Below are 27,810 nucleotides of genomic sequence, written 5' to 3'. Positions count from 1 at the left end.
ACAGATTGGCCAACTCAGAAAGATTTTGCTTGCACTGACCACTGACTTTGATTGGTGAGAAATATATACTGGTGGCTTCTTTCCTTGTAACATTTCATTTATCAATTCTTAATTTTGAAACCTTTCTTATTAAAGTTGGTAAAAGCAACGTAGGAGTAAATGGTATGGGTATTTCCCACTTCTAGTGCTTTATCTAGTCTTAGGAACTATACTCAGACTGTTTCTAAATTATGAAGGAAACAAAACTTCTTTCAGTTTCCCAAGGGCTTCAGTCTATATTTTGCACTAATTAATCATAATTTGTCTCTAACCTTTGCTTCTTATCTATTATGCTGGCTTGTCATATTTCAGGATCTTCTCCCATCAGCCTCAGAGAGGCTGATTCAGACCTTCGTATGTTAGCACTGCACTCTCTTAAATATTGCAGCTTGTAACATTCAGTTCCAATTATTTTTATGCAAATGGATATGACAACAACCCATGTCTATCTTACCTCTCACTAATGAGATTCTAAGTTTTTAAAGGCATTTTTAGCCCTTTTAACTCTGCACCATGCTTGAAAAAATATTATTTCTGTAACGTTGCTCTTCTTCCAGCACTGCAGCCCAGCCTTTCTAATAGTTTCCAGATAATTCCTCCTTGACACGATTCTGCTATATGATATGTCTTTCCCTCTGGGCTTCTTTTAGGAAAAATATTCTCCACAAGGAGCTGAGGAAGACATTTACTGCGTAGCTGCAACTGCCAAGAAATTACTATTCTTACCATATTGCTGCTTCTACAGACAGGGTATGGCACCTTTTTGTATAAACTCAGACATGCCAGTTAAAACTTGAATGTCCAACTTGATTTTTATTTTATTAATTTTCTTGATGGGTCATAAGCTCAAGTTTGACCTTGTTCTGCATATTCATAGATGCATAGCAGATGCAGTGCCATGAATCCTTGATGACCATGTAAAAAAAAAAAAAAGGTCTTACTTATGTTTCACAACAATGCCAGTAATTATTTAGGCTTATATCTGTTGTATCCATAGCTTCCAAGAATACTAAGTGAGATTTAAGAAGTGTTTCCAGGCGACATTTCCATTTGCATGCAGACTTTCAGCAGTTATGAGTCCAATTCAGAAAGTGATTTTCTGAAATACGCCAACATAATTGTGTGCATTGGAGAGGCTCTGTACATGGGTACTTGCACCAAAACCACCTGAAAACAAGTCAGAAATCCTGTGTGATAATTAGCTTGGGTTTTGATGATCAAGAAAGGGAACAAACCACTAACAGAACATCAGCATGTATGAATGAAAATAAAAAAAATATTAATTACCCAAACTTTCATTGATTTCATAAACTAAATCTATTCCATTAAGGTATAAATATTAAATAATGGTTAGGAATGCAGCAATAAATTCTTCCAGCTTATGAGAAGTTATAGAGAAGTGTCCACTTATGGAGAGGTGTCACTATTATCAAGTCTAAAAACCTAAGTGCAAAACGCAAAATCCATGAAGGTAAATTCAGGTCTTACTTAATGAAACAGTAAGGCTGAGCAATGAAGATAGAGGAAGGAGTCTGCAACATATTAAGAAAATGGAATTGCGAGCACTTTGTTGGGTCACCAATTTGCCCAACTTTTAGCGCTAACAACTCAGCATGACAATTTAGCGCTTTCAAGGAAAAGAAGAACAAGAATTCATCAGAATGTTTTAAAATATACAAAGATGGTGGAAGAAGGGACTTCATCATAATTAAAACCCCAAAATCCTCTCCAGCTACACACTGACCTCTGAAAACCAATGCTCTCCTACACTTACGAGACGGAACACTCATTAATTATAATTTATGAGCCAGAAAAGTAAGAGTCAGTAACTATCAAACACAACATTGTTGATGTGGCTCTGACACTCCTTCTTCGGCACAAAAGGAGAAATTTTCTTCAGTCAAATATGTAGCAAAGAAACATTTCATATTATTTATAGATTTGTCCTACATGGTGTTTTTGAACGTCCGTGAGAAAAGGGAGACCTGTAATCTTCCTTGGATGTTTAATCTGTGACACATTAACTTCTTATTAGTGTACTTAGTAAATCGCTTTATAAAATATCACCAACGAATAATAAAATACAATTAATGGAGACATCAAGTATTACAGCTTTAAGTTACTGAATATTAACTGAATCTAAGTTAATCTTTACTGGTACATAAATCTAAAATCTAAAAAATAGCCAATGTTTTCAAACTCTTAAAAAAACAAATATTCCTGATAATAAACTTACTAAACCCACTAAGTAAAGATCCTGTTCTCTCTGCTCTCCCTTCACCCAATCTTCCTAAGCTTTTAGTAAGACATGTATGAATTAGTTCTTAATTAGAACTCCATAAATAGAAATGTATGCACAAATATTTTTATTAATATATGAGAAATAATAATATTTGGATTTAGTTTTTTACATATACGCAAACACATTGAATCGGAAATTGAATACTGTTCTGGCCTTCAGACAAGAATTTTAACTGTACTGAGAGTATGAATGTGTGTATTGTGTTTGCGTGTCAAGGTTTTGGTAGTGGGAGGGCTACAGAGGTGGCTTCTGTGAGAAGCTGCTAGAAGCTTCCCCTATGTCTGATACATCCAATGCCAGCCGGCTCCAAGACGGAGCCACTGCTGGCCAAGGCCAAGCCCATCAGCGATGGTGATAGCACCTCTGTGACAACATATTTAAGAAGGGGAAAAACCTGCACAACAGCAACTGCAGCTGGAAAGAGGAGTGAGAATACGTGAGAGTAACAACCCTGCAGCCATCAAGGTCAGTGAAGAAGGAGGGGGAGGAGGTGCACCAGGTGCCACAGCAGATTCCCCTGTAGCCTGGGGAGGACATAGGTCACTTTCTGAGTCCAACAGAGAGCTTGCTATGGCCTATGCCTTGAACACTTCTCCTGAGATGTTAGTGTCACTTTTCATTTTGAGATGTTCTCAGGTCCCTGACTAGCTCACAAACATTTAGGAAAAAGGGAGTGACCAAGAGAATCTGTATCTCATTGCATGAAAAAACAGAAACCAAAGGAGCATGTAAGATCAACTGACAGCTTCCCTGTATTTTATAGGCTGTCAAATTATTATCAGCTTGAAAATGATCACTTGTTCAAACTTTTCTGTAGTACAGTCTTTAATATATAGGTCACGGGAGTGAAGCAGAAGAGATCAAAACACCTATTGCCATCTTGCCTTGTACTAGGTTTGCATGGCAAGGCTCTGGTAGAGGGGTGGCTAAAGGGGTGGCTTCTGTGAGAAGCTGCTAGAAGCTTCCCCTATGTCTGATAGAGCCAATGCTCCAAGACACACCTGCCGCTGGCCAAGGCTGAGCCCATCAGTGACGGTGGTAGCACCTCTGTGATAACGTATTTAAGAAGGGAAAAAAATTACAAACGGTGCAACAGCAACCAGGAGAGAGGAGTGATAGAAACAACTCTGCAGACATCAAGGTCAGTGTAGAAGGAGGGGGAGAAGGTGCTCCAGGCACCACAGCAGAGATTCCCCTGCAGCCCACCATGAAGAACATGGTGAGGCAGGCTGTCCCCCTGCAGCTCATGGAGGTTAACGGTGGAGCAGATATCCCCCTTCATGACCCCACGCTGGAGCAGGTGGATGCTTGAAGGAGGCTGTGACCCCATGGGAAGCCCTCACTGGAGCAGGCTCCTGGCAGGATCTGTGACCCCGTGGAGAGAGGAGCCCATGCTGGAGCAGGTTTGCCTGCAGGACTTGCGACACTCTGGGGGACCCATGCTGGGGCAATCTGTTCCTCAAGGACTGCACCCTGTGGAAAGGACCCATGCTGGAGCAGTTCATGAAGGACTGTCTCCTGTGGAGGGACCCCACACTGGAGCAGGTGAAAAGTGTGAGGAGTCTTCTCCTTGATGAGGAAGAACAGCAGAAACAATGTGTGAAGAACTGACCACAACACCCATTCCCTGTCCCCCTGCACCACTTGGGGGGAGAAGGCAGAGAAAATTGGGAGTGAAGTTGAGTCTGGAAAGCAGAGAGTGGTGGGGGGAATGTGTTTTAAGATTTAGTGGTTGTTTTCTTATTAGCCTACTCTGATTTGGTTGGTAATAAATTAAATTACTTTTTTCCCCAAGTAGGGTCTGTTTTGCCCGTGCGGTAGTTGCTGAGCAATCTCCCTGTCCTTAACTCAGCCCACGAGCATTTTGTTATATTTTCTCTCCCCTGTCCAGCTGAGTTGGGGAGAGACAGAGTGGCTTTAGTGGGCACCTGGTGTCCAGCCAGGGTCAACTCACCACAATGTGGCAGCAAAATCATGACATGTAGATTAGAAGAGTATTTAATTTCAAATCAGCTACTCTCCATATTTTGCATTATATGAAACAATATCTGACTGCACCCATATGACACACTTCACATTCTACATGGAAAATGATTAAAAATGGTTGTCAAAAGGGAGAAAATATAACAAGGCGGATGCAATCTTTTTTAGCAGAGAACAAAACCTCAGCTTTTAAATACAATGCGGAATTGAATTTGCTGAAAAAAAGTTTGAAAGAAGAACTGTATGTGATGTATCATCATGTGGTTAAACCCTTGACTATGCCATGTGCTCCGAGTGAAGAGCAGCATTGGAAAGGAAAAATAGAGGTAATACATTAGTAAGTCCCACTGACTGCAAATATTACCAGTAAACAATTTTTGCTGTTAAAGTGGCAGAAAGCAAAAATGATGTTGGAACAGTAAAAAGGCCTGAATGTATTTTAAGGGATATGCTACAGCTAAAGCAAAAATAAGAGGTGTATCAACAGATTGCGATGAAACTCTGTTGTCTCTGTTATGGAGTATCTCAAGCTAGACAGTTGCAATGATCCACTTGCCATTAAATCCATGGTTTCAGTGGTCTTACAAATACGATAAAGTATTTGGTTATTCAGGATATGAAGGGAATGCAGTCTGGGTTGCCCCAATTAATAATTTATGATCTTAAAAAAAGCTAGCAAAACCAACAAACCTAGCAAAAAAAAAAAAAAAGAAAAAAAAGAATGGGAGGTAAATTATTGTTCTACATATAAGATTCTGTAATCCCTGGCTTTCACATACTTCATAAGCAGTAAGATTGGCTAAAAGTCTCAAGCCCTCAGTTGCCAGTACCACTCCCTGTTGAAGGCAACACCACCGCAGGACAATCAGTGGGACAGAATGTATAACCATGGTTCAGTTGCTCCTCTTCACAGCTCAGTACCTTAATACAAATCCACCTGGCTTACACTAAAATGCCAAACTGGGTGATGAGATGCAGGCATACATTCCTTCATCTGACACAGAAGTGGAGCAGACAGCTCGAACAGGCACTGCCAGCATTATCTGTCAGAGCTCTGAATGAGTTCATCTAGAACTGGAAATTTATACTGGACAAGGGCAAGTTTATGTGACACCTTTCTTTTTTGGACTATATGGGTGTATCTAATTTGGAAAACAAAGATGACAGGCTACCTGTAATAGCCAAATAATGTTCATGCAAGTATGCTTTCCTACAGTTTGGGTTACAAATGTTAAATTATCATCATGCATGCAAATGTTAAATTATTATCAGCATGCTCTCTGCTGCTATATATACATTAATTGATATCTCATAGTATGTTCATCTGGTCCTTGTTATAACTTTGCACTGTTATGCTATATAAGATGTTACAGAATTCACTTTTGAAAATCTCCTTCAAAGTTATTTTTAAACAATGGATTGATGATCAGACTTGCATATCAAGTAACATTGTACATACTCATTTTTATGCACTATAAACAATTCTTGCATTTCCTCTACTGACTTTAAAGTGCAATTCCTTTTTGTTGCTGTTTTTCAATAATTCTCCAATCAGCAAGATATCACTCCAAAACTGAATCAAATATTACCAAGATGTCTTGCTCCCAATGTTTTGTATGGTGCATACTAACTGCGAAGACACTGATTCACTACATCATCAAAAAGGGTGGGAATTTTCTCTTTTAACTTGAGTGGTCTGAAGTTAGACAGCTAGACTTCAGGAGAAGGAAGTTAAAGGTGTGATGTAGTCACCAGAATTCCATGGTTCCAGCACAGTTTTGGGGACGTGTGGTTGTTGGGAAATACCTGCAGAAATAATTTTCTCAGTTGATTGCACCCGAGTACCTGGAATGATGGATTTTTGGACTGCATCTGGCAAACTCAAAACTAACAAACAAACAAACAAATAATACATATAGCATTTGTATCCTATTTGCATACAAAGATAGCAAAAGTAGGATGCAAAGATACTCCAACCATAAACTAATACCAGCAATAAGAGGACAAACAGCAAGAAGAAAATATAATTATTAACAAGAACAATAATCAAGCAATTTAGTCAGCAAAATGACTGCGCTTGAACTAGCAGAGTGGATATTGGCAGTGGGGAAAATAGTAGCCCCTAGATATTTCAGTATTAAAATGTGAAGAATTTAAGCATTACAGAGGAAAAAACAAACTGCATAGGCAGATCATAAAATCTCATGTAATAGAAATAATAGAAAAATGTTAGAATAGCAAATACATTGGAACAGAGGTTTTCAAAGGAAGGTATTCTTCTGAAAAAAAGCAGGGAGTGGGGGTAGCATTGCACAAAGGTGTTACGGTAGACTAGAACTCTTCCTCAGGAAAAAAAAAAAGGATGATGCTCCCATAATGTTCAATAGCCACAAAAAATCTGGACCTCAGTAACTTACTTGATGATACGTTTGAAATTGCTAAAGTGTACAATAATATCGGGTGGGGGTGTGCCCACCTGGCCCACCTTCAGCAAAATGTCCTCAAAACGAACAGCTGATAACAAAGGGACATGAGTGTGTAACAGTGTGTGATGGGACACTGAAACCCACCTGTTTGTCCCAAACTGCTAATGCAAAGGAGGAACTCCACGACACCATCAGCCAGACAAAGCAGTAACCAGGGAATTACAAAGAGACTTTTGAAACAAAGGAGTCAGCTTGATATGCAGTGTAGAAGGCCAGAAATTTGTAAAAGGTGCGGGGGGAGGCAGGGTCAGGAGCAGTGACCACGGTTGAGCACCTCAGGGCATCACCTGGCAGTATCCCCAGCCCCGTCTGGATGAGGCCCAGCAGCTCCGTGTGGGGCACAGGAGCTCCCTGCACCCAGTCAGGGACCCATAGTGGGGGGGTGGGACGGGAGGACCCATCCTCAGCAGCGGCAGGGGTGGATGCTCAGCTGGAGCGCCCACCTCTCCACACGGTCTGCATGTGGGGGACCCACACTTTTCAGTGTGTGTGAAATCCACACGGCCTGTGAGGGGCTGGGTGTGCACACCCTGTGTATACGTACGGAGGTTAGTTAACAGAAGTTGCTTAGAAATTTGTAGATGTTTATTAACATTCTGCAGTGTCTACTACTGTGGTGTATCTGTGACATTGATACCACTGACCCGGAATATTTAGTTCGCTTATTGCCATGTCATTAATAAATCAACAAATTACTTCATTCCCAGTTTAAAACACATGAATTAAGCAGCTATTCCCTGTGACAAATATCCGTATAAAATTTAAGATAGGAAAAGAACTGCCAGCATAGGCTGCATCTAGCTTCGTATACTATGTAGTCCTGAAGAAGAACAGACTGTTGCGCTTACATATTTAGGAAACTGTGTAAGTCAAAATGAAAGTACTAGCTAATTTTACACACCTATTTGAACTAGGAAGTCCTTGAAAGCAAACAATCTGAATTACTGTCGGAGAGAAAACAAAGTTTGTCTAAATTGAGAAACTAGGTGTAGACAGAAAAAAATGCAAAAGTGAACAACCAAATAATTAACCGTATTGCACGGTGGCAGATTTGTTTCAAACACAGACAAAAGCCCTTAATGGACAAAATCTTTGAAGCATTCAGTTAGCTAAAAGCAGATGCAAAGGTTCACGGTCGTGCTCTCTGTAGAATAAAGGAGAGACCGGAATTAGACTCCCACTTTTCAGACAGAACTAATTGGTTATTACTTAAGATTTCTATTCTCTTTCTGATTATTGAAAAAAATCAGCCCACTTCCCTTTTTTCTTGAGAAAGAATTATAGTCAAACCAGAAAGAAAAAGGCAAACATAATGTTGTTTACCAGTAGCTATGGTGACTGCTCGTAGGGCCAGGTAATATGTTCACAAAGGAAAGAAAAAGCCCTCACTGTCTCCTCCGTAGAGTAAAACCAAGTCAAACCAAACCAGTTCATTTGTTAATATGTATTTCTTTATGCAAGCCAGCAGAGTGGGAAGGGAAATAACTTCCTACAGTTCAATGCATTAATTGGAAAATTGTTCTAGGAAGGATGTTGCAAAGACTTCAGGAATTCGATGCAGTATCATTATATCATCTTTCTTTGCTCAAGATCTCTGTAATAGCTAACAGCTTTTTAATAATTATCTCCTTCCAGAAAGCAGGATGATAGCGAGGAGGGAAAATGTTAGTAGTTCACGCAATAGTCAGGATTATTGGCACACTATCATTATAAATAATTGAATCAAGTAAGTCTCCTGGCTGCAACATATCCTTGAGATGTTGGATTCTTGTTCATATTGATGTGGTTCTGGGACATAATATTGATTTAATCATCCTTTTCTATTAAATCAGTGTTGAGAAAACAGGCCAGATTTATATTCCTCTATGTATTCATTCCGAAACAGGGAGATCTGAAAGTATTTATTTGCAATTGCCCTTTCTGTTTGCACTGCACTTATTCTGAAGCCATTTTTAAGCTGGACTACCAAAATGCTGTACTGCTTAATCATGAGCTGGGATGCATTCAGCTAACAGTGGGCTCTAAGGAACACATCAAGTCATTGTATTTCAGCAACATTAAATACATATTAATGCCTAAAATATTGAAAGACAAATGTGACAGAATTGACTTTATATTAGTTCAGAGCTTACAGTCTATCCCTGCTGTTATTAATCAGGCCTGTGAGGATCACTTAGCCACTCTATGGTAAAGGTTGCGAAGTCATCTCAAGATGAAATTCTCAGACTTCTCAGCAACACATACACTTATCTGCGACTGCTATCACTAAAGGTAGAACAGGTTTTGCCCTTTCCTTTGTCTCAGAAGTGAGAGGCGACTGGATTTCTCTTTTCCCGTTTCACTGTACGCTGACATCCGTAGTGCCACACGCTGGTAGCAGCACGCCAGAGACAGCACAGCAATTTCTCTCCTACAGAGTCATTCATCCAGCAGTCTGAAATGGCTCAAACAGAGCTTTATTGCTCTGTTTTCTGTCTCTCGTTACACCGCCTTGTCTCGCCCATTCTAGCTGGCTACACTTCTCTGAAAAGAATAATCAAGGCAAAGGTGCAGAAATTTTTAATCAACAGGACTGCAGCAGTTTTGATGGTATCCTCCCTGCACCCAGACTCTACCTTCTATCCATAGAAACCACTTAATAAGTTCAAGACATTTTTATGCATGCTTCTGACTGCAGGTCTTTCATTGATTTCTAAGGATGATCCAGCCGAGTACGGCAATGAAACAAGCACCTTAAGAACTTTTATTACGTTCTAAATGAGATACTGTTTCTCAGATTTCCCTCCTGTTGTTTTCTGTTCAGTTCTATAATGCAGATCAATACAATCCAGAGTTATCCTGGCTGAACAAAAAGTTGTTGAATGTATCCAGCTGTGGGCTTGATTAGATTTTCACTTCACTGGTATAAATCAGAGTAACTCCACATAAGGTGAGGGAATCTCACCGCTCCAAAATGGTGTCATCTCAGACGTAAAAGGAGAACCAAGTTCCGTTTTCTTTCTTTTTTCACTGTCAGTGTTAGCTCCAAATCCTGCATCAGAGGATGAAGCTCCTTTACATGTAAACACTGAATTGTACAATTACTAATTATTAATGATTACAACATTTGGGCAGAGAGGAATATGCCCCTAACATCTGCTGGCAAGAAAGATAATTGGAGATGCTGCCTGAAAGAATCTGCCTCTGTGACTCAGAAGTCAGTGCGTAATTCCTGTTTGAAGAAAGGTAAGTGTTTTGAAGAAATGCTGGTTACAGGCATAAGTGAGCTCAAACAAAAGGCAGTTCTGATGGATGGCTGGAATATGTTGATTTTATTTCTTTAATTGCATAATGTATTCCTGGATTTTTTCTTATGCTCATTCTGCTTTCAAAAAAGGAAAAAAAAGCCTCTAGCTTAATTCCTATATTATAAATGCAGGATAAAAAAATATGTTTTCTGTAGTGTGAATGCAAATAAGGTAGCAATGCTATGCAGCCTCTTGCTTATGTGCTTACACACTTCACTGCGCAAGAATACCTTCACAAACACAGCATTTCTACTAACATACATCATTTGCTAAATCTCACTGGATCTACTTACATAAGAAATCCTTTTGGGAGTGAAGTAGCTTGATCAGCCCACATGGAGCACACTTCTTCAGTGTAGCATAGAAAGGGAAATGAAATCAGGGAGAGTGTAGGAAAAAACTCTCAAATACCACAGTAGTAGTGAAAAAAGAGGATACACTTGAATGGAAACAAACAACAACAATTTCCCTTCCTTCCCATGCACACAGAATTTTTCATGCCAATATTTACTAGGTTAAGCAGCACAGAGCAATTATTAGATGTAAGTGACCCTGATTTTTCCTTAGTGAAAAAGATACTGCAATGAAGCACAGAATGAAAAAGGTGGGAGCAGTTGCAGAAAATGGCACACCACTGCTGGGCATTATTATTGCTGTTCTCCTGAGGTCTTAATTTAGAGCATGCTGCCCTTTTTTTTTTTTTTAAAAAAAAAAAAAAACCTGCAGAGAAAAAAATGCAGTGGGGAGGAGGGACTGAGGTTATAGGAGACAAAGAACATTGTAAGGATCTTAAAATACTTGCAATACACAAACCCACACAACTAAATAGGCCCCAACGCAGTACAATCTTCTGTTTTTTTTTTTTTTTTTTTTTTTTTATTTCTGGTAAATCTCAGAGCGTTTCAAATGTTAGCTGACATAAGGATTGTCAGAAGCTCTGTTTCTTTCTCGTCTCTATGAAATTTAAACTCTGCAACATTTCTGCCAAGCTACTGCCAGTAGGAAGGAGCTTTTATGAGAAGAAAATTGCTTGAATATGCTACTGGGGGATTTACTTTCTCTGTAGCCCCAGTTTTATTTAAATGTCATCAAAAGCTGGCAAAACCCAATTACCAGCAGCTCTGCAAAGTCCTCCTTTAGCTCACCTCTAAGATCTACTGCATTTTGTCCAGAGGGGCTTTAGTGCAAGGTCCATTTCTCTAGCTGGGAGTGGGTGGTATTCCAGCTGTAGGTGGCAGTAACCCACAGCTCTTCCATTCCAGAACCGAGCGGAAGATTAAAACCAGACCAGGCACACAGAACAGTGTTTCACTCAGATGCAGCAGAACAAAATATGAAAAAGGATTTTTCCCAGCCAAGGATCACAGGGTTTTCCTGGCAAAGAAAAGGAGATTTTGAAGCACCCATTTACATAAATGACTATCTCTTTTTTTTTTTTTTTGAATAAATTGTACAAATCAAGTATTTTTCTTTACCTCAGGTTGGAGGGCTTTTTTTTTGAGAAAAGGGCTGTTTTGCATACATGGGCTCTTGAATAGTGTATAATCTGAAGTCTGCAGAGTAAAAAGATGAAATTTGATATAACATCAACCTTTGTCATTTTGTCTCCAATTTTATTTTTGTAAACCGGGGTAATCTGTGGTGCATGAACTCAGGATGCTCTGGGTATACTTTTGGGTTTGAGGCTGAGGGTGCAGTGTTCTTGTCTTAGGAAAGCTAATGGCACAGGTACCTAGCTACTTAGAGTAAAATGATAGAATAAGTGATCTGTGTCAAGGACTAGAGAAATACATGTATGTTAACGAAGTTACTAAAAATGCATATTATCAAGACTAGCCTACAGAAAATGGTTGCAAATTTAAACCTCTGGGAGTTAGGAACTGCCCAATTCATACTGAAAAAAACACACCCCAAAATATGGAGAAAACCAAATTGATAAACAAAATCATTATATATTCATACATACCAATTTATCTATGCATACACTTATATAATAATGCACGACTGTTTTTGCTACTGCACAAATATTTATCTGTAAAAAATGGATCAAACTGAAGTTTTAACTACATGAGTTCTAGGCAGAAAAAAAATATGTTCATTTCAATTAGCATTTTGTACACATTCTGCACCTAGCAAGATTAGTTCATATCCACAAATGCCACCTTGTTCATATTAAATCACAGCATTTTACCATCAAAGAACAGGACAAACACCCTCTCATTTTAAAACTAGGTATTATAACCCCACATCTGCTCCTAAATCATCAACCCAGCTTTAAAGACCTGCTTGAAAACAAACAAGCAACTGTCCATAAATAAAAAGAGTGTTCTGATATTGAATCCTCCATCTCAATATTGGCTTGCCTTGCAGTAGTTCATATGCAAAACATGCTCTCCTACAGATGGAATCCACTTGTCCTTGCTATTAAGCGAAACACAGCAGGACGCAGAGAGCATTTGCTGAAGCTGAAAACTGACTTTATAATTTAGCCTTGAATCTTGAGCTGGCGTAACTATCACATTATAAATCTGGATGCTGAGTCTCAACACTTGTAAAGGAAATAAAACAAACACCTGATTGCTTTGTCTTTTTCATTGCAGTTTAAGCATATATACTAAAGCTAGACTTCAATGTTAAAAAAAATCTTATGTTTGTCCACTCAAAGAATTTCAGCGCTTAAATATGTATCTGCCAAGAGTGAAACAAATACCGTTTGTCTACCTCGGTGTTTTTCAAAGCAGGGAAAATAGTAAGGATACTCAAAGACTGCATCATTTTTTAAAATGTGAGTGGCTATATTTAACTTACTGTGAAACCAGATGCACATTTATACATTGCATTCTCCCTCCATCGTCCCTGCAACAGTGACAAATCAAGGAGCTGTTTCCAAGGGGCAGTGCAAAGCCTGTGTCCCACTTCGGCTCTGCTTCTGGGGTTTAAGTAAATCTTAAGTAGGCAAATTTCACCCCAGGGAAGACGAGGGTGTAAGACTAGTACTGACAGAATTAGGAACTGAGAGAAAGCAACAGGAAAAGGAAACAGATTATAACTCTGTTTCTGTGTAGTCTCTAGGCTAGAAGGTGACATTTATACCTTCTGCCTAATTGACAGGTTTAGTATTAGTCACCAGGAAGATTTTTTTTAGGATACTGTCTTTTCGATAAAAGGAGAGTAGGGCTGTACCAGGCATCAACTGAGGTAAAAGAAATTTCATCAAATTATCAGCTGTAAGTGTATCATATAATTTGGAGTAAAAGCACCTTATAGATGATGTGTCCAGGGGAGCAGAAGGGGAGATTCCAACCCTTTGGCAAACTTTCACCTTAACTTCTCCATGAAATCTGCTTGGGGGAAAGCTAAAAAAAGGTTAAAATAGCTACCCACCTTTACAATAAACAATTTATTTGATAATGGTTCTTAACTCCAAATGGTTTTCAGTCCAATTTAACCTAGATATTTCTAAATAGTTTATTCTCTCCATTACCTTCGTATATTTATCCAGGTAGCGACTCTGATCATGTAACAGTATCATGAATACTAATGAATGCCAAGAAAAAAATCTGGATTACATAAAATGATAACATGATGAAAACAAGCTTAGCTGGAATTTTGGGTTTTAAATCAATGTCTGAATATTTCTGTAAGGTGTGAAGTCCATAATTAATCCCTGAAGGTATCCAGGAAAGAGCTTAAATCTGGGCTAATGAACTACTGTGCTTGGTGTCCAGCCTAGAAATACACTGCACTGTTTCTGAAAATGGTTTACAGAGCAGAAAGGCTGATGAATAATTGCGTGAGTCTGACAACTGAAATGTAATGACACTATACTCTCATATTATATCCTACTACAAAAAAGAATAATTCCTGGATTTTCTTCAGCCTACAGATAGTAGCAGTCTTCATGTTTTGCTTGAAGATTTGTGTTCAAAATGCTGTTTATAAGTCAAAAGGCCTTGCTGTTGAGAAGAATTGTTTTAGGTTTAATATCTGTTATTGATACCATATAATTTTCTAGCATATTTTTGTGTATTTTACAGTGACTTTTCTTTAACTTTTCCAGATCCCTGATCTGAATAATTCTGAAGAAAATAAATTAAATAAGCTGTGAATAGTTGCAGGGCTAAGACTGTGATCAAGAAAAATAGAAAGAAATGGTTATTTACAGGACAACAATCATGCATCTTGAACAAACGCTGTTCATTTATATTTCATTAATACTATTCACTCCCAATGTACTCCAGTTCGCCTGTCTGTTGGGGATTTTACCTATTTTATCAGTGTCCTCATCCAACTGGGGGGAGATACAAAATAAACCCAATTGCCCTTAGCACCCTCACCAACAATATATTATAAAACTCCATACTATAGAAGACAATTATGAACAAAGGAATAATACATACAGGACAACTATAGCCACAATATAATTAAATTGTTTGAGTGTATATGCATACATGTGTTTTTGTCTGTGTTCTCACACAGATATTTAACTCACACTTCACTAATTCCTGATGATTGCAGGAAAGATGATGACATGGTAACTAAGTTATGGAACTTCACATCCTATTAGCAGCTTCAAAGGCTGTTTGGAAACAGAAAAGAGATTTCATGACCAGACCTTCTGGAACTGAAGGCTTATATACCCCTCTGTAATCTTGAGAAAATTTGCAGGGGAATGTAGAAAGAGATCTCTAATGTAAATAACAGTGCTGCACAGAGGAGGCCTCATAACTGGCAGTTTCAATAACTGGTTAAAAGAACACTCCTGATGCTGAGTAACTGTTTTCTATCTGGGACATTTCACCTTGGGGGATTCCTGAGGTGCTCTCTCCCACTGGTGTTTTTCAGAGCTTGATCTCATTTCTATTACAACCTATTCAGACATGAGTGTGAAAAACTGCTAGCACTTCTGTGTTCTTTTATGTACACACCACAGTAAAGTATCCATTAACATACTTTGTATGTTAACATATATTGAAGTGGTGCACGTAAAGAAATGAGTAGAATGTCTGAAACCTCATATGACTATTTCGTATGTCCCACTTCAAATGTCACAACCACATTAGAAGATGCTAAGAAGAACCAGCATGGTCAATCTTCTCTTCAGAGCAATGAAATGTTTTCTTAGCCATCTGTAGGACTCCTCAGTGAGGCAATGTCAGAAGAAATCTAGTGCACATCCTGACCCCCAAGCCAACTGAATTTTCTAAAGCATGTAATAAAGCTAAATTGATGGGCATACGGAGAAGGTGACCTGAATTCAAGAGAACACAGCACCCCTTACTAAACTTGCATGCCTCATGGAGTAATACAGATCATGTCTTGAATCCCCTGATCCTCTGACTCATGACTCCTAAGCACTATCAGATTTTGAAGCAGAAAAAAACCAATATTGGCTGTACTCTTACAAGCACACAAAGGGCATACTTCAACTGGATATGACTAATACATCTGGTAACAATACAAACACAACTATTAAAAAGAGTAGCATGTCCCTAAAGGAAACATTAAGCCTTTAAAAGCTATGCAGGACTTTTTATTTAGTAATACAGTATTCTAGATAGGTAATTGAACAGTATTGATACCGAATAATTGATAAATGAGACAGACAGTAGATAACTATTACTGAAAATAATGACATCAGCTTTCAAGGTGCTGCTGTGAAATTATTTTTATTGTTCCACAACTAGTCTACAGCAATGCTAGATAGCTAGATGGCTCCAGGGATTATGGAAGATGACAATGGACCCATATTAGGCCTTGTGCTCACCTCTTCTACTATGATTTGAGGTATTCTGAGGAGGGTACTGGTGAAGGACAAATGGATTTTTGTGGTTCTAGGGTCCTTTTATCTTCATATCTCCTAATATACTATAGGTTACAGAGAATCAGTCTTCAGGAGCAGTTGTTTCTTACGTATTTTTGTCCAAGATAGTCTTTGTTGAAGAGGGATGCACTAATTCTCTAGCAGGACACCAGGTAATTCTTAAATCTTTGGATTCTTTATTAATAACATACTGATCCATGCTCCCCTTCACTTAAGAGCAATACACAACTTCCAACAGGTCTTCCCTAGATTCCCTCCTTTACAACATGCAAGAGTCATATTTAATCAGAAAAAACTAGACAGTTGTGAGGAAGACTGTACAAGCACCACGTGTATTGACCCATGACAATGGGTAGTGAGAAGAAAGTGAGGGACTAGTGAGGTTACCTTGGCCTTTGAATAGTCAGCTGGACACCTGCAGATACTCTGGGTACAGGTAGAACATATCCTCTGTTTCTGTCTTTCTCCTCCCTGAATCTATCTTTTAGCTAGCTTTGGATAGCTAAAAGAAGCCTAATCTAAATGCATTCTATAAATGCACACACAGCATGAAATTCCCATGACTATGTGGGTGCTGCTCTCTGTATTTATCTGTACACAGGATCACAAAGTTGGCTGGTTTCACTAAACCCAAAAAACAAGGGTTACCGGTAAAAAAAAAAATCTCATTTCCTATCTTTCTAAAAAGCAAACTTAAATAAATGCTGTTACTGAGAAACAAATAAAGTAACAAGAACAAATTTGGTGACATGGTGACCTTCTGTATCAGGATGATACCTTATATTCAGACTTTCCAAATTCCATTTTAATATTAAGCATGTTCTCGAATTCAACAAGATAACAAAGGTGAAGAAGGTTTCCCTAAACCATAATCAAAATCTGTTCTGTTATTTAACCTCAGATAAACTTCAGTCTTCCTTTCAATGATAAGCTCCCCAAAACAGGGTTTCAGAACGATGATGTTCTCACCCATTCAATTTCCAGTCAACCATGCTAGTCAGGACTGAAATTTCATAATTTTTTCTCCCATATGTAATTTTCTTTGCTTGAAGTATAGAAATCTGTCACTAGTAGGTAAGTTTATATATTAGGTTAGCAGCAAAGGAATAAATGTTCTAACATATATTACAGATAGTGCATTATTCATCTTCTGCAGTACCAATCTTGTAATTTTATTGTGATAACTTACAGTAAACAGCTAGAGCATATAATCAGTCCTTGCGGAAAACTTACATATTTCACTGAAAGGATTATCTCTGTGGAATTTTGGAAAACCATTATTACAAAGGATATGGCATATTTATAATTTTTCATACACATACTACATATGATACAACTTATAAAAAACAGTACCAGCTATACCATTTTTCGGGATATATAGCTGAGTGAAATTCTTATTAAGAATCCCTGCACTACTTCTCCAGTTGGACAAATATATATGAACAGTGTTTTGACTATTTCTATATACACTTAAACATCTCACTGGCCTTGGAAAAAGATAGTATTCAATTCATTTTACTGATATGTTGTGTTTTAAAGCTACTAGAAATAAGATACCCCTTCTGGAATCAAAGCTATCAGAAATGCTGATTTGGTTGTGCTATAACTCTCAAAAATAATGTTACATAGTATTTCTGGGAAGTGAGTCAAAATATTCTAAAATGACTGGCATTAAAATGGCACTTACTGGTATTTCAATACCCACACTAAAATTTTAGCCAAGGAAGCTTCTCTGATTTAAGTACAAATTGAATTGGCATGATGTATAAACATCACGTTTAACAAATTTTGTGCACAGCTTGCACATTAGCTAAACAGTCAGGAATTTGAAGTCCTATTTATATTTGGATCCTTGATTTTCCTGCATGCTCTGTTTTCATTGTGTTACTTTTTACACTAATCGAATATTAAATCTCTGGATCTGAGAACATAAAAAATTGATTTTTCCACAGACATCTGTAATAGAACCACCACCATACTGCCTAAATTAAAAACAGAGAAAGGTTTACTCTTCAAACATCACTTTTTCTAACTTGTTTGCTTGGATTATTTTTCAGTTGCCAGAATTTGTTATTTCAACAATACTTCTATGATAAAATGATGTTCTGAAGCAAAAAAATTCTGAAGAGTGTACCACATTTTAATTAGTAAAGAAGTTGCATATTTTAAATGCTTAATTAAAAAGAACAACAGTTGAGTACTAGTATATCCAGTAATATTTATGAGTTCGTATTTTGCTATTTCCTCATACATTATCATCGCACAATTTCCTGGGGATTTACAGATGTTTTGTTGAAAATCTAAAACATCAGCTCTTAACACTGCCAGCTTAATGGAACAGAGCTTTCATTTCTCTGTCAGACCTCTTCTCCATACTACTATAATCTGAGGAATATAATGCCTAAGAAATAAAGTACGATAAAATGGGAATATATTTAAATGGGAAAAAATTTGCCCTGCAATGCTGTTAGCCGTTTTGGGAAGTGCTTCAGTGCTCCTTGGTTTGAAAATGGGCACTTACTCATTCTCATGTAACAATTTTATCTTTAGTATCTTTAGTTCAACAAACACACAAATCAGATTTTGTGAGCTGGAAGCGAACTGAAGCTCTGTGCTAGAAATGAGAGAAAAGCACTAATAATGGCATAAAAGGCTATTCTTAGAAGAATACCTTCAGCCAAAACCTGACATAACATGTATTTTGGGCTTGTGGGCACAAGGAAGCACAGAGAAGTATTTCTGGCACGTGATCTTTTAAAGATTCAAACGACAGAGAACAAAAGAGAACAAAACATTTCTTAAGGCACTTCACCTGTTCTCCTCAGTAGCTGCAACATATGGAATTCTATCTCTTAACCAAGTTCAACTCTAACATCTCCTTTAACTTACAAGAAAGCTAACCTAGAACTCACTTTCTATCTTTAAAAAAAAGGCATTCAAAACTTTATCAGATGAACTTTAGGAAAAGAACTTCAGGACAAGAGGTAATGGGCACAAACTTGAGCATAGGAAGTTCCACCTAAACATGAGGAGGAACTTGTTTCCTTTGAGGGTGGCAGAGCACTGGAACAGGCTGCCCAGAGAGGTGGTGGAGTCTCCGTCTCTGGCGACATTCCAAACCCGCCTGGACGCGTTCCTGTGCAACCTGCTCTAGGTGACCCTGCTCTGGCAGGGGGGTTGGACTAGATGATCTCCAGAGGTGCCTTCCAACCCCTATCATTCGGTGATTCTGAGATTCTGTGAAACAGTTTGAATGCATTTTTTGGTGATCAGTTCTTTAAGGCTGAAGAAGAATTGTGTGATGCCCCAGCATGCAGAAAACAGACAGTTTCTGAAATATGATTTAAAATATGGCGTTTCCTTTTTATAGCTGAAAAGGTACCATCCAAATGAGACCTACATATCTAAGAAGGTATATTTTACATTAGCAGGGAATAAAAATTGAAAAATTACATTCCTTGTGTATTTTTGGTGATTATAGCACTCATGGTGATTGAAATCTGAAGAGAAGTGACTCTCTATTGAAATTTATTGCTAATTGAGTTTGATTTTTCCATTTTCGTTAATTGATTAACATTAATGGACCCATCTGCTGCACCAATACATGGGGAACAACAACAGTAAGAATAATCACTGTGAGAATAGTTTGAGACACTGGAAACATGACCGTTTGTGGGAGCAATTAACTTTGAGATTGTACTCTGCACTATAAAACCTAAACTTGTCTATGTTTACGCTTTCTTGAGTCTTTATGCAATTTAAAACAAATGTATTTATCAACTACTACTGGTGTAGTGGCTGACATAATTGTCAAATCATTGGTGAAGTAATTTTGTGAGTTTATGTCCCCCACACAGATGTGTCTTCTTAATTAACACTGAGCTTCGTTTGCAACATCTGGCTCATATGATCAGTGGGCCACACAGAATATTAAGAGCTTCCTAGGTTAATCTTTCCATGCCCTTTTCAAACACATACTTTCAAATCCAATCACCTTTGAATTCACAAAATTAGTCATAGAACTGTATGACACTCAAATCCTAAATTTACTGAATAGTTGTCATTTTTTTCCCTCTGAAATTCACCAGTCTTCTGAATTTTACATTAAAATTGGATTAAATGTGCAGTAAAAGAGCTAGTGAACTTACAAAAGTGCTTCTAAAAGCAAAAGTAATAGAGCATTTACATAGGACAGTACTTTATTTTTAAAAACTAATAAAATAATGGCTATGGAAAGAATTAGAAATTCAGATTTTTACTGAACCACTCATCCAATACAGCATATGTTTAAATACTTGGGAAACAGAATGGCTTATGTCCTATTGTGCTGGTTTTGTCTGGCATAGAGTTAATTTTCTTCATAGTAACTGGTATGGGGCTATGTTTTGGATTTGTGCTGAAAACAGTGTTGATAATACTGAGATGTTTTCATTATTGCTGAGAGGTGCTTACACAGAGTCAAGGCCTTTTCTGCTTCTCACCCCACCCCGCCAGCGAGCAGGCTGGGGATGAACAAGAAGTAGGGAGGGGACACAGCCGGCACAGCTGACCCCAACTGACCAAAGGCATATTCCATACCATCTGATGTCATGCTCAGTAATAAAAAGCTGGGGGAAGAAGAAGGAAGAGGGGGATGCTGGGAGTTACGGTGTTTGTCTTCCCAAGTAACCGTTACAGGTGATGGAGCCCTGCTTTCCTGGAGATAGCTGGGAAGCAGTGAATGAATTCCTTATTTCGCTTTCCTTGCACATGCAGCTTTTGCTTTATCTATTAAACTGTCTTAGTCTGAACGAACGAGCTTTCTCACTTTTACCCTTCCGATTCTCTCTGCCATCCCAACCACGGGGAAGCGAGTGAGCGGCTGAGTGGTGCTCAGTTGCCAGCTGGAGTTAACCCACAACACCTATACACAGCCAGATTTTTTAGTCAAAATGTAAACGGAATGTAGATAACACTTTTTTCTAAATGGAAGTAGAGTGGATCTTGATTCTGACCTGTCTTTCCCCAGCAGTGGACTGATGTTCCAGCCTGTCCTCAGACCGCCACTATCCCCAGGGATGTGCCTGATGTGTGGGGCTGGGTCTGTCCTGATGTCTCCTGGCTGCCCTGCTCCTGGCTGGGGTGGTGGGATGGGCCCTGGCTGCCAGACCCTGCCCTGACAGACCCCTAGGGAATCCCCGATGCAACCAGTGACCACACCACAGGGAGCTGATGGCCCCCTCTGCATCCTGAACTTTTGTACCTGAAAACTAGGCACATACTAATCCCTGTCTCTTGCTACCAAAAATAGAAATAAAACATTTTTTCTGTCAAATGAATTTCTTCTGCATAATTATTGTAATTAATGGGATGAACACTACAATAGTATTTTTGTACTCTTGATGATGAGAAAAGACAAGTAACTTTCTTTTAAGAACAATTGTAAAAAAATGTTTCTTATGAAACATGCCTGCCTATGCACAGCAGTATGTGTTGACAAGCTCCAGTGTTCATTATAAAACATGGTTGAGATATTCGCTATGTAATACTTCATGGCCTTTCAGAAGCAAAAGCTCTAATTAGTTGCCAAGCACCTGAAGAATAACATGCTATGAAAAATCTTTTTTTTTGCCACTTAACAGTGTAATTGAAACAACTGGCAAAAATCTTGAACAAGTCTATAATAGTTCTATATGAATCGTCAATTTGTTGCTTGCTTCATCTGAATTTTTTTTTAAATACAACTAAGCTTTTTTACAGTAATAAATACATAAATGGACAATTAGTGGTGTAGATGTGAATGTTTTTAACACCATAGATTATTTATGGCTCTCATTGTCTGCAGTCTTGTGAATATAAACTCATTATCTGCAGATAACTCAGGTGTATAGTCCACACGCACCACTTGAACACTGGGACTGAAGCCTGGAAACTTTTCCCCATGAACTGTGCACAAAATGTCCACCTCTGGCTTTCCAGTTCTCCTGCTTCACATGTGACGTGGTGTGAACCACGTTGATGTGACAGGTTGATGACCAAATAATTAATCAAATAGTTGCTAAGACAAAGTAATGAATAAATTAAAGTGGAGTAAGGGGAGAAACTCCTATCTTTCAGCTACAATAGGTACCAAAGGATGTTTGTAACCAAATCACTGAAGGAAGAAGGTGACAACAAGCCCAACGCACTTTAAAATGGTCCATTTACTGAATAGAGTTTTTTACCTTATGCACATTTGCTAAATAGATTCCTAGTATTAATAGGCACAGCCTGGAAAGAAGTACAGGAAGAGTCTATAGGAAAGAATCTATCATCGTTCCTTTGAGGAGATGCTTCACTCACTGAAGCACTGGACTTGGGTCCTAAGACAACAGATTCAGAGTGTTCAGGTCCAGATGAAAGAGGTTCTGGAGCCAGACCTGCCAAGGCTGATCAGGAGGTATACAAGTCATTGTTTTCTCCTATTTCCTCAATCTGTTAAAACCTGTGGAAAATGGAATTGATATACAGCAAACTAAAGCATTCCCCAAAGGGGTTTCTGACCCTGGCATTCTGTCAGGCAGAGTCTGTGTAAAATGCAAATACCTGCCAGTATTCCTGAAAAATGGCTGCTAGCACAGGGAAATTTGCATCCCAACTTGCCATACTGTTTACATTCTCTACAAAGAAATTGGTGCAGACAGGTAGACAACTTATAAAGAAGTGAATCCTTTAGATCTCTCACACTTCTCAGCAAAGCAGAAGTGATTTTGTTGATGGCACACTATACAGTGATGGAGCAGTCTGTTCTCACACATACATTTAACTCTCCAGGAAAGAGAATGTTGCACACACTGTGGACAAAATGAAGCTTCAGGACTTTGGGATGCAGTAATTGCTCCTTTAAAGACCACTACCTAGTAACCTATCCAAGTGAGACCTCCAAATCCTGAGAGATAATCTATTGTGATAATTTTTGTTGGCAGTCTTGACAGCTAAGAGGAATGATCAGTTACTGAAAAAGCAAATTCTGTTCTGCCAAGTGAACAGTATGAAAACAGAGCTGCAGAACTTGGATGTGAAACACAGCATCTAGATCTTCCTAGCAAGGTGAAGCTTACTGAATATGGACTGTTTGTGAACTGACTGAAGAATATACATACAATTTCATACATACATACGAAAACCAGAAAACCAGGTGAGAAGAGAGGGAAAGAATGACCTCTCTTGACCCACTCTTTCTTTCTAATGCAGGCCAGGATGCTGTTGGCTTGCTTTGTCACTAGGGCACATTGCTGACTCATGGTCAACTAGTTGGCCACCAGAACTGGCAAGTCTTTTTCTGCAAAGCTACCTTCCAGCCAGTCAGTCCCTAATCTATACTGGTGCCTGGGGTTATTCCACCCCAGGTGCATGACTTTGCATTTCCCGTTGCTGAATAACATGAGATTCCTAATGGCTCATCTGTCCAGCCTGTCGAGGTCCCTCTGAATGGCAGCAGACCCATCTGGTGCATCAAACACTCCTTCTTGCTTCACTCTTTTTTCTGGGGTCCACTCTGTCCCATCTTATAGGTCATTAATGAACATAAACAGTATTGGATCCAGTATTGAGACTTGGCATAATCTGCTAGTGATTGGCCTCCACGTGGAATTTGTTTCGCTGATCCTTTGTGCTTTTTGAGCCTGCTCTTCAGCCAGTTTTCAGTTCACCTTGCTGTGCACTTACCTAGCCAGTACTTAATCAGTTTGTCACTAAAGATGTTATGGGAGGTAGTGTTGAAGCCTTACTAAAGTCAAGTAAACAACACCCAGTGCTCTCCCCTCATCCATCAAGCCAGTCATCTTATTGTGGAAGGCAGTCGGGTTGGTTAAGCACAATTTCCCCGTCATAAATACAAGGTGACCACTCCCAACCACTTTCTTGTCCTTCATGTGTTTGGAAACAGCTTCCAGAACAATTTGCTCCATCAGCTTCCCACAGATCAAGGTGAGGCTAACCATTCTGTAGTTCCTCAGATCCCTCTTCTTGCCCTTCCTGAAGGTAGTCTTCTAGTCCTCAGGAACTTCTCCCAAGCAGCTTGATTTTTCAGAGATTATCAGGATTGATCTTGCTATGACATCAGATAGCTCCCTCAGCACTTGTGTGAATCCCATCAGGTCCCCTGGATTTACACGTGTCCAGTTTGCTTAAGTGTTCCCTCATCCAATCCTCCTCCATCAAGGGTAAGTCTTCCTTGCTCTGGACTTTCTTCCACAGGTCTGAGAGGAATAGGATTCCTGATGGTCAATCTCATCAATAAAGACTGAGGCAAAGAAGGCACTAAGTATTTCATTTCTTTCCGGATCCTTTGTCACCAGAACACCTGCCCCATTCAACAGCAAGCCCACATTTTCCCGTCTTACTTTTGCTGCTGATGTACTTGTAGAAACATTTGTTTTGGCCCTGTATGTCCCCTGCCAGAGTAATCTCCAGATGGACTTCAGCTTTCCTAACCCCATATCTGCATATTTGGACATTTTCTCTATATTCCTCCTGGGTCACCTGGCCATCCTTCTACCTCTTGTATGCTTCCTTTTGACGTTTGAGTTTTGTCAGAAGCATCTTGTTCATCCATGCAGGCTTCCTGCCACTTGATTTCCTGCTCATTGGAATCGATCATTCTTGGGCTTGGAGGAGGTGATCCCTGAAAATCAGTTGACTGCTGTAGAAAATAATGAAAATCATGCCTCTATAGAGCTGCTTATCCCCGGTTTGCACATGCAGTCTTCCATGACTCCTCTGGACAGAAGAGCAGTGGCCCATTTCAGAACAAAAGCATTTCTGAAAAGGGCTGAGGCCAGCAGCTGGAAAGCAGAAAGGCAGGAAACAAATCCAATGGTCATGAATTATTCAGGACCCAAGCTTTAAATGAAACAGTATTCCATAGTGGTAAGGCCAATCAGTAGAATGACAGAGATACAGCAAGGAACAACAGAGGAAAAATAGGCTCATTACTCCCAAGTACACGCTCAGTTTCTCCAGTCTGGTAGGCAAATTGTGTATGTTTTCATAAGTTGCCTTGTTCTCATTTGTGCTCTAGTCAAACAAGGTTTAGAGATCAAAAACCTGTTTGGTGTTCTTTATGTGCTCACATCAATCAAGACAGGCAGAGAAGCACCTCAAAGCTTTGATTCAAGGTCTCCTTAACCAAAGAAACACACAGTGGTTCAGAGCTTTAAAAGAACTTTAGACTAAGTTCTGTTCAGCGTTTGCCTTGAAGCTGAAGTACAGTTTTTAAAACAGACATGGCAGCTACTTCACAAGTTCTATCAATTTTAAACAGAAACGTGGTTTCTAAATGCTGAGTGCCTTAGACAATGATCAAGTTACTACAGCTTACAGAGTTACTGCGCTCTAATTGAACCATCATTCAACTGAACCATCATCCTCTGTGCTTTTAGCCCATGTCTCTTTTGAAACCCATTTCCTCTTTCAGCATGATGCACTTTAACTTTCAAAGGTTCTTTGACAATACTTCACACATGCTGAACATGTCGACTTACTTGTTACTGTTTACATATAGCACGATGATGAAGGCCTATACAGCGTACCCAGAAGCACACCATGGAGATGGGTGGGGGTACAAGGCCTACTAAAATAAAGAGTTGTGAGACAGAAGAATGTGACCTTATCTGTTTCTGTCCAAACTATCTATTCAAAGAGTCTGATTTAGTCACCGAGCCTTGTAGGGAAACTGATCTTGTTGATCAAAAAGGAATTCTGGCAGCAACCTGATATGTACGCACTGTGGGAAATGTAATTACATTTTATATCTCTTTTCATGTAAGCAAATAAGGTATAAAATCTCTCTGGTTAGGCACGAAGATGTCACATTTTCTATTTAATATTATCAGGACAAAGGATTGGTGATTACTTCATTACACAGAAAATTACAGTAATTTCTCATTTAAGGATGAACCTACCAGCCACAGAGCGTAAATAGGTGATAAAATGATTAAAGAGTTAACTCTTACCTAGTGCAGGTCCCACCGTTGTGACATGGATGATAATCACATATTGGAACATTGCAGTTCTCAACATTCCTCCCTCCAAGAGCCTCATCTATGATGAACAATTCCTTGTTGTTAACTTGAAAATCCCTAACGCATCCTTTGTAGCCATATATCTGCCCAGCACATCGATGAACCTCTTCATGAACAGGAACATTTCCAAGAAAGATTGATCCAAAGGTGATCTGCAAAAACAAGAAGAGAATCATCAAAAAATAATGTGATTTGTGATGTTACTGTAAGCAAAGAATGAATAATAATTAGAGATCAAGGAAATAGCGATTACTTGAAGTTGGCCAAAAACTATGATTCCTTTCTTAAATGTGGTTCTCTTTAAAAAAAATATAATAAAAAATCATACAAAGAGAGTGGTTTAATGTGTTTGCATATCTTCAAACATGTAAGACAAGATACATTCCACGAAACACAAACTGGAATTCCCAGCCTTAACCACAGTGATCATGCTAAGGTTCTCTCATTGCTTCCCTCATTTCTATACTATGAGCTTTGCACTCATGATTGAGGGATGGTGCAGGAACACAGGAGAAGCTGTAGACTTGAAGAGAAATCTTTTCTTTAGGGTCTGGGACCTACAGGACGCCAAGATAAGGGGAAAACAGAAACAAGATTTTTCTTTTTTTGGATGAGTGACAGAAAACAGACCACTGCACTGAAGCCAAGGGGAAAAGGGGAAGTCTCAGACAGTAAATTCTAGAGCTACAAATGCCTAGAACTTCTTATAACGGTGCCAAAGAAACATCCACAACTACTTCATACTGGGACTGACGAAATCATATTACCAGTCAGTGTGGTATTTCCTGTGTTACCATACCTAGGAGTCAAACCCTTGACCACCACATATAAAGGATCTGTGACTCACTTAGCACTGCGAATTCCACTCCTCAAGCTGATGTCTGACTTTCTGGAGTTCTGACATGGGTTTTCACCATTCCTAAGTTCCTTTGCTAAATGCCTCTCACTAAGATTGAAAAAAACATTTTTTTTTCATAAGTGTATCACACACTGTGATGCATTATCTGTACAATATCATCAATCCAGAAAGTGAGTGAAACCTAGCCAATTCAAGTCAAGTAGGAATAAACCAATGGAATAAAAAATATATGACAGCATGTGTAAAATGAAGATAATTTATGTGAGGAGATAATTTATAGTGAAGGGGCCCTTCACTATCATATTCAGATATCAACTATAAAGAACTAGGAACAAGAGGAAAACATGACATTGACTTATCTGGAATTCACACATCCATATGATTTTGCTTTGCAGTTTCCTGACTTGCTTTTATCAGTCCTGGAGCTCTGTTGCTGACAATTTTAAGTGAAATTTGGAGACACAATGAACATTAATACCTCCAGATATTCCTCTGCTTACAATGCTTTTCATTTAGAAGGGAAATTAAAAAAACCCTACTGCTTTCAGAGCATGGATAAAATTTTATCAGATTTTTTCATGTGGAAGGAATTTAAAGACATCAGCTCAGCACTTGTTGAATTAATTTCATATCACTTGACTTTATCCCCTTTCAAACAAAGCTATAAACCAGCATAGCTACGGACAAGATTTGTAAGTAATGTTTGCAGACAGACATTTTCTCTCTGCTTGTGAACCTGTTACAAAAATTGAGCAAAGAATTGGACTGGAATGTAAAGCGTCTATGATTAGGAGAAGGGTTTTTAACACTCTGCTTAGAGTTTGGGGCAGAAATATTCTGATGTACTATCTTGGTGCATGACATCAAAGGTGGCTACCTATAAGTTTTTCTATGAGTAAGGTATTGCTGGCTTCTCTATATAATTAGGTACCGATGGGTAAGTTCTTTCCCCAGATTCTCTATGCAGAAGCTGCCAATAGTGTTAGC

The 27,810-nt window shown here is 38.8% G+C and overlaps 1 protein-coding gene across 1 annotated transcript in view; it reads right to left on the bottom strand.

Annotated features, from left to right (window-relative positions):
• Window positions 1-27,810, bottom strand: part of EYS (eyes shut homolog) — an 874,211-nt gene that overhangs the window by 98,322 nt on the left and 748,079 nt on the right. Inside the window, exon 41 of the mRNA XM_054197017.1 lies at window positions 25,896-26,116. Coding sequence (XP_054052992.1) covers window positions 25,896-26,116 — 221 coding nt within the window. The remainder of the gene's footprint in view (window positions 1-25,895; window positions 26,117-27,810) is intronic.

Source organism: Rissa tridactyla, chromosome 3, assembly GCF_028500815.1.
Source record: "Rissa tridactyla isolate bRisTri1 chromosome 3, bRisTri1.patW.cur.20221130, whole genome shotgun sequence".
NCBI classification, from domain to species: Eukaryota; Metazoa; Chordata; class Aves; order Charadriiformes; family Laridae; genus Rissa; species Rissa tridactyla.
Note: the sequence above shows the minus strand (reverse complement) of the source record. Positions and strands in the feature narration are given on the sequence as shown.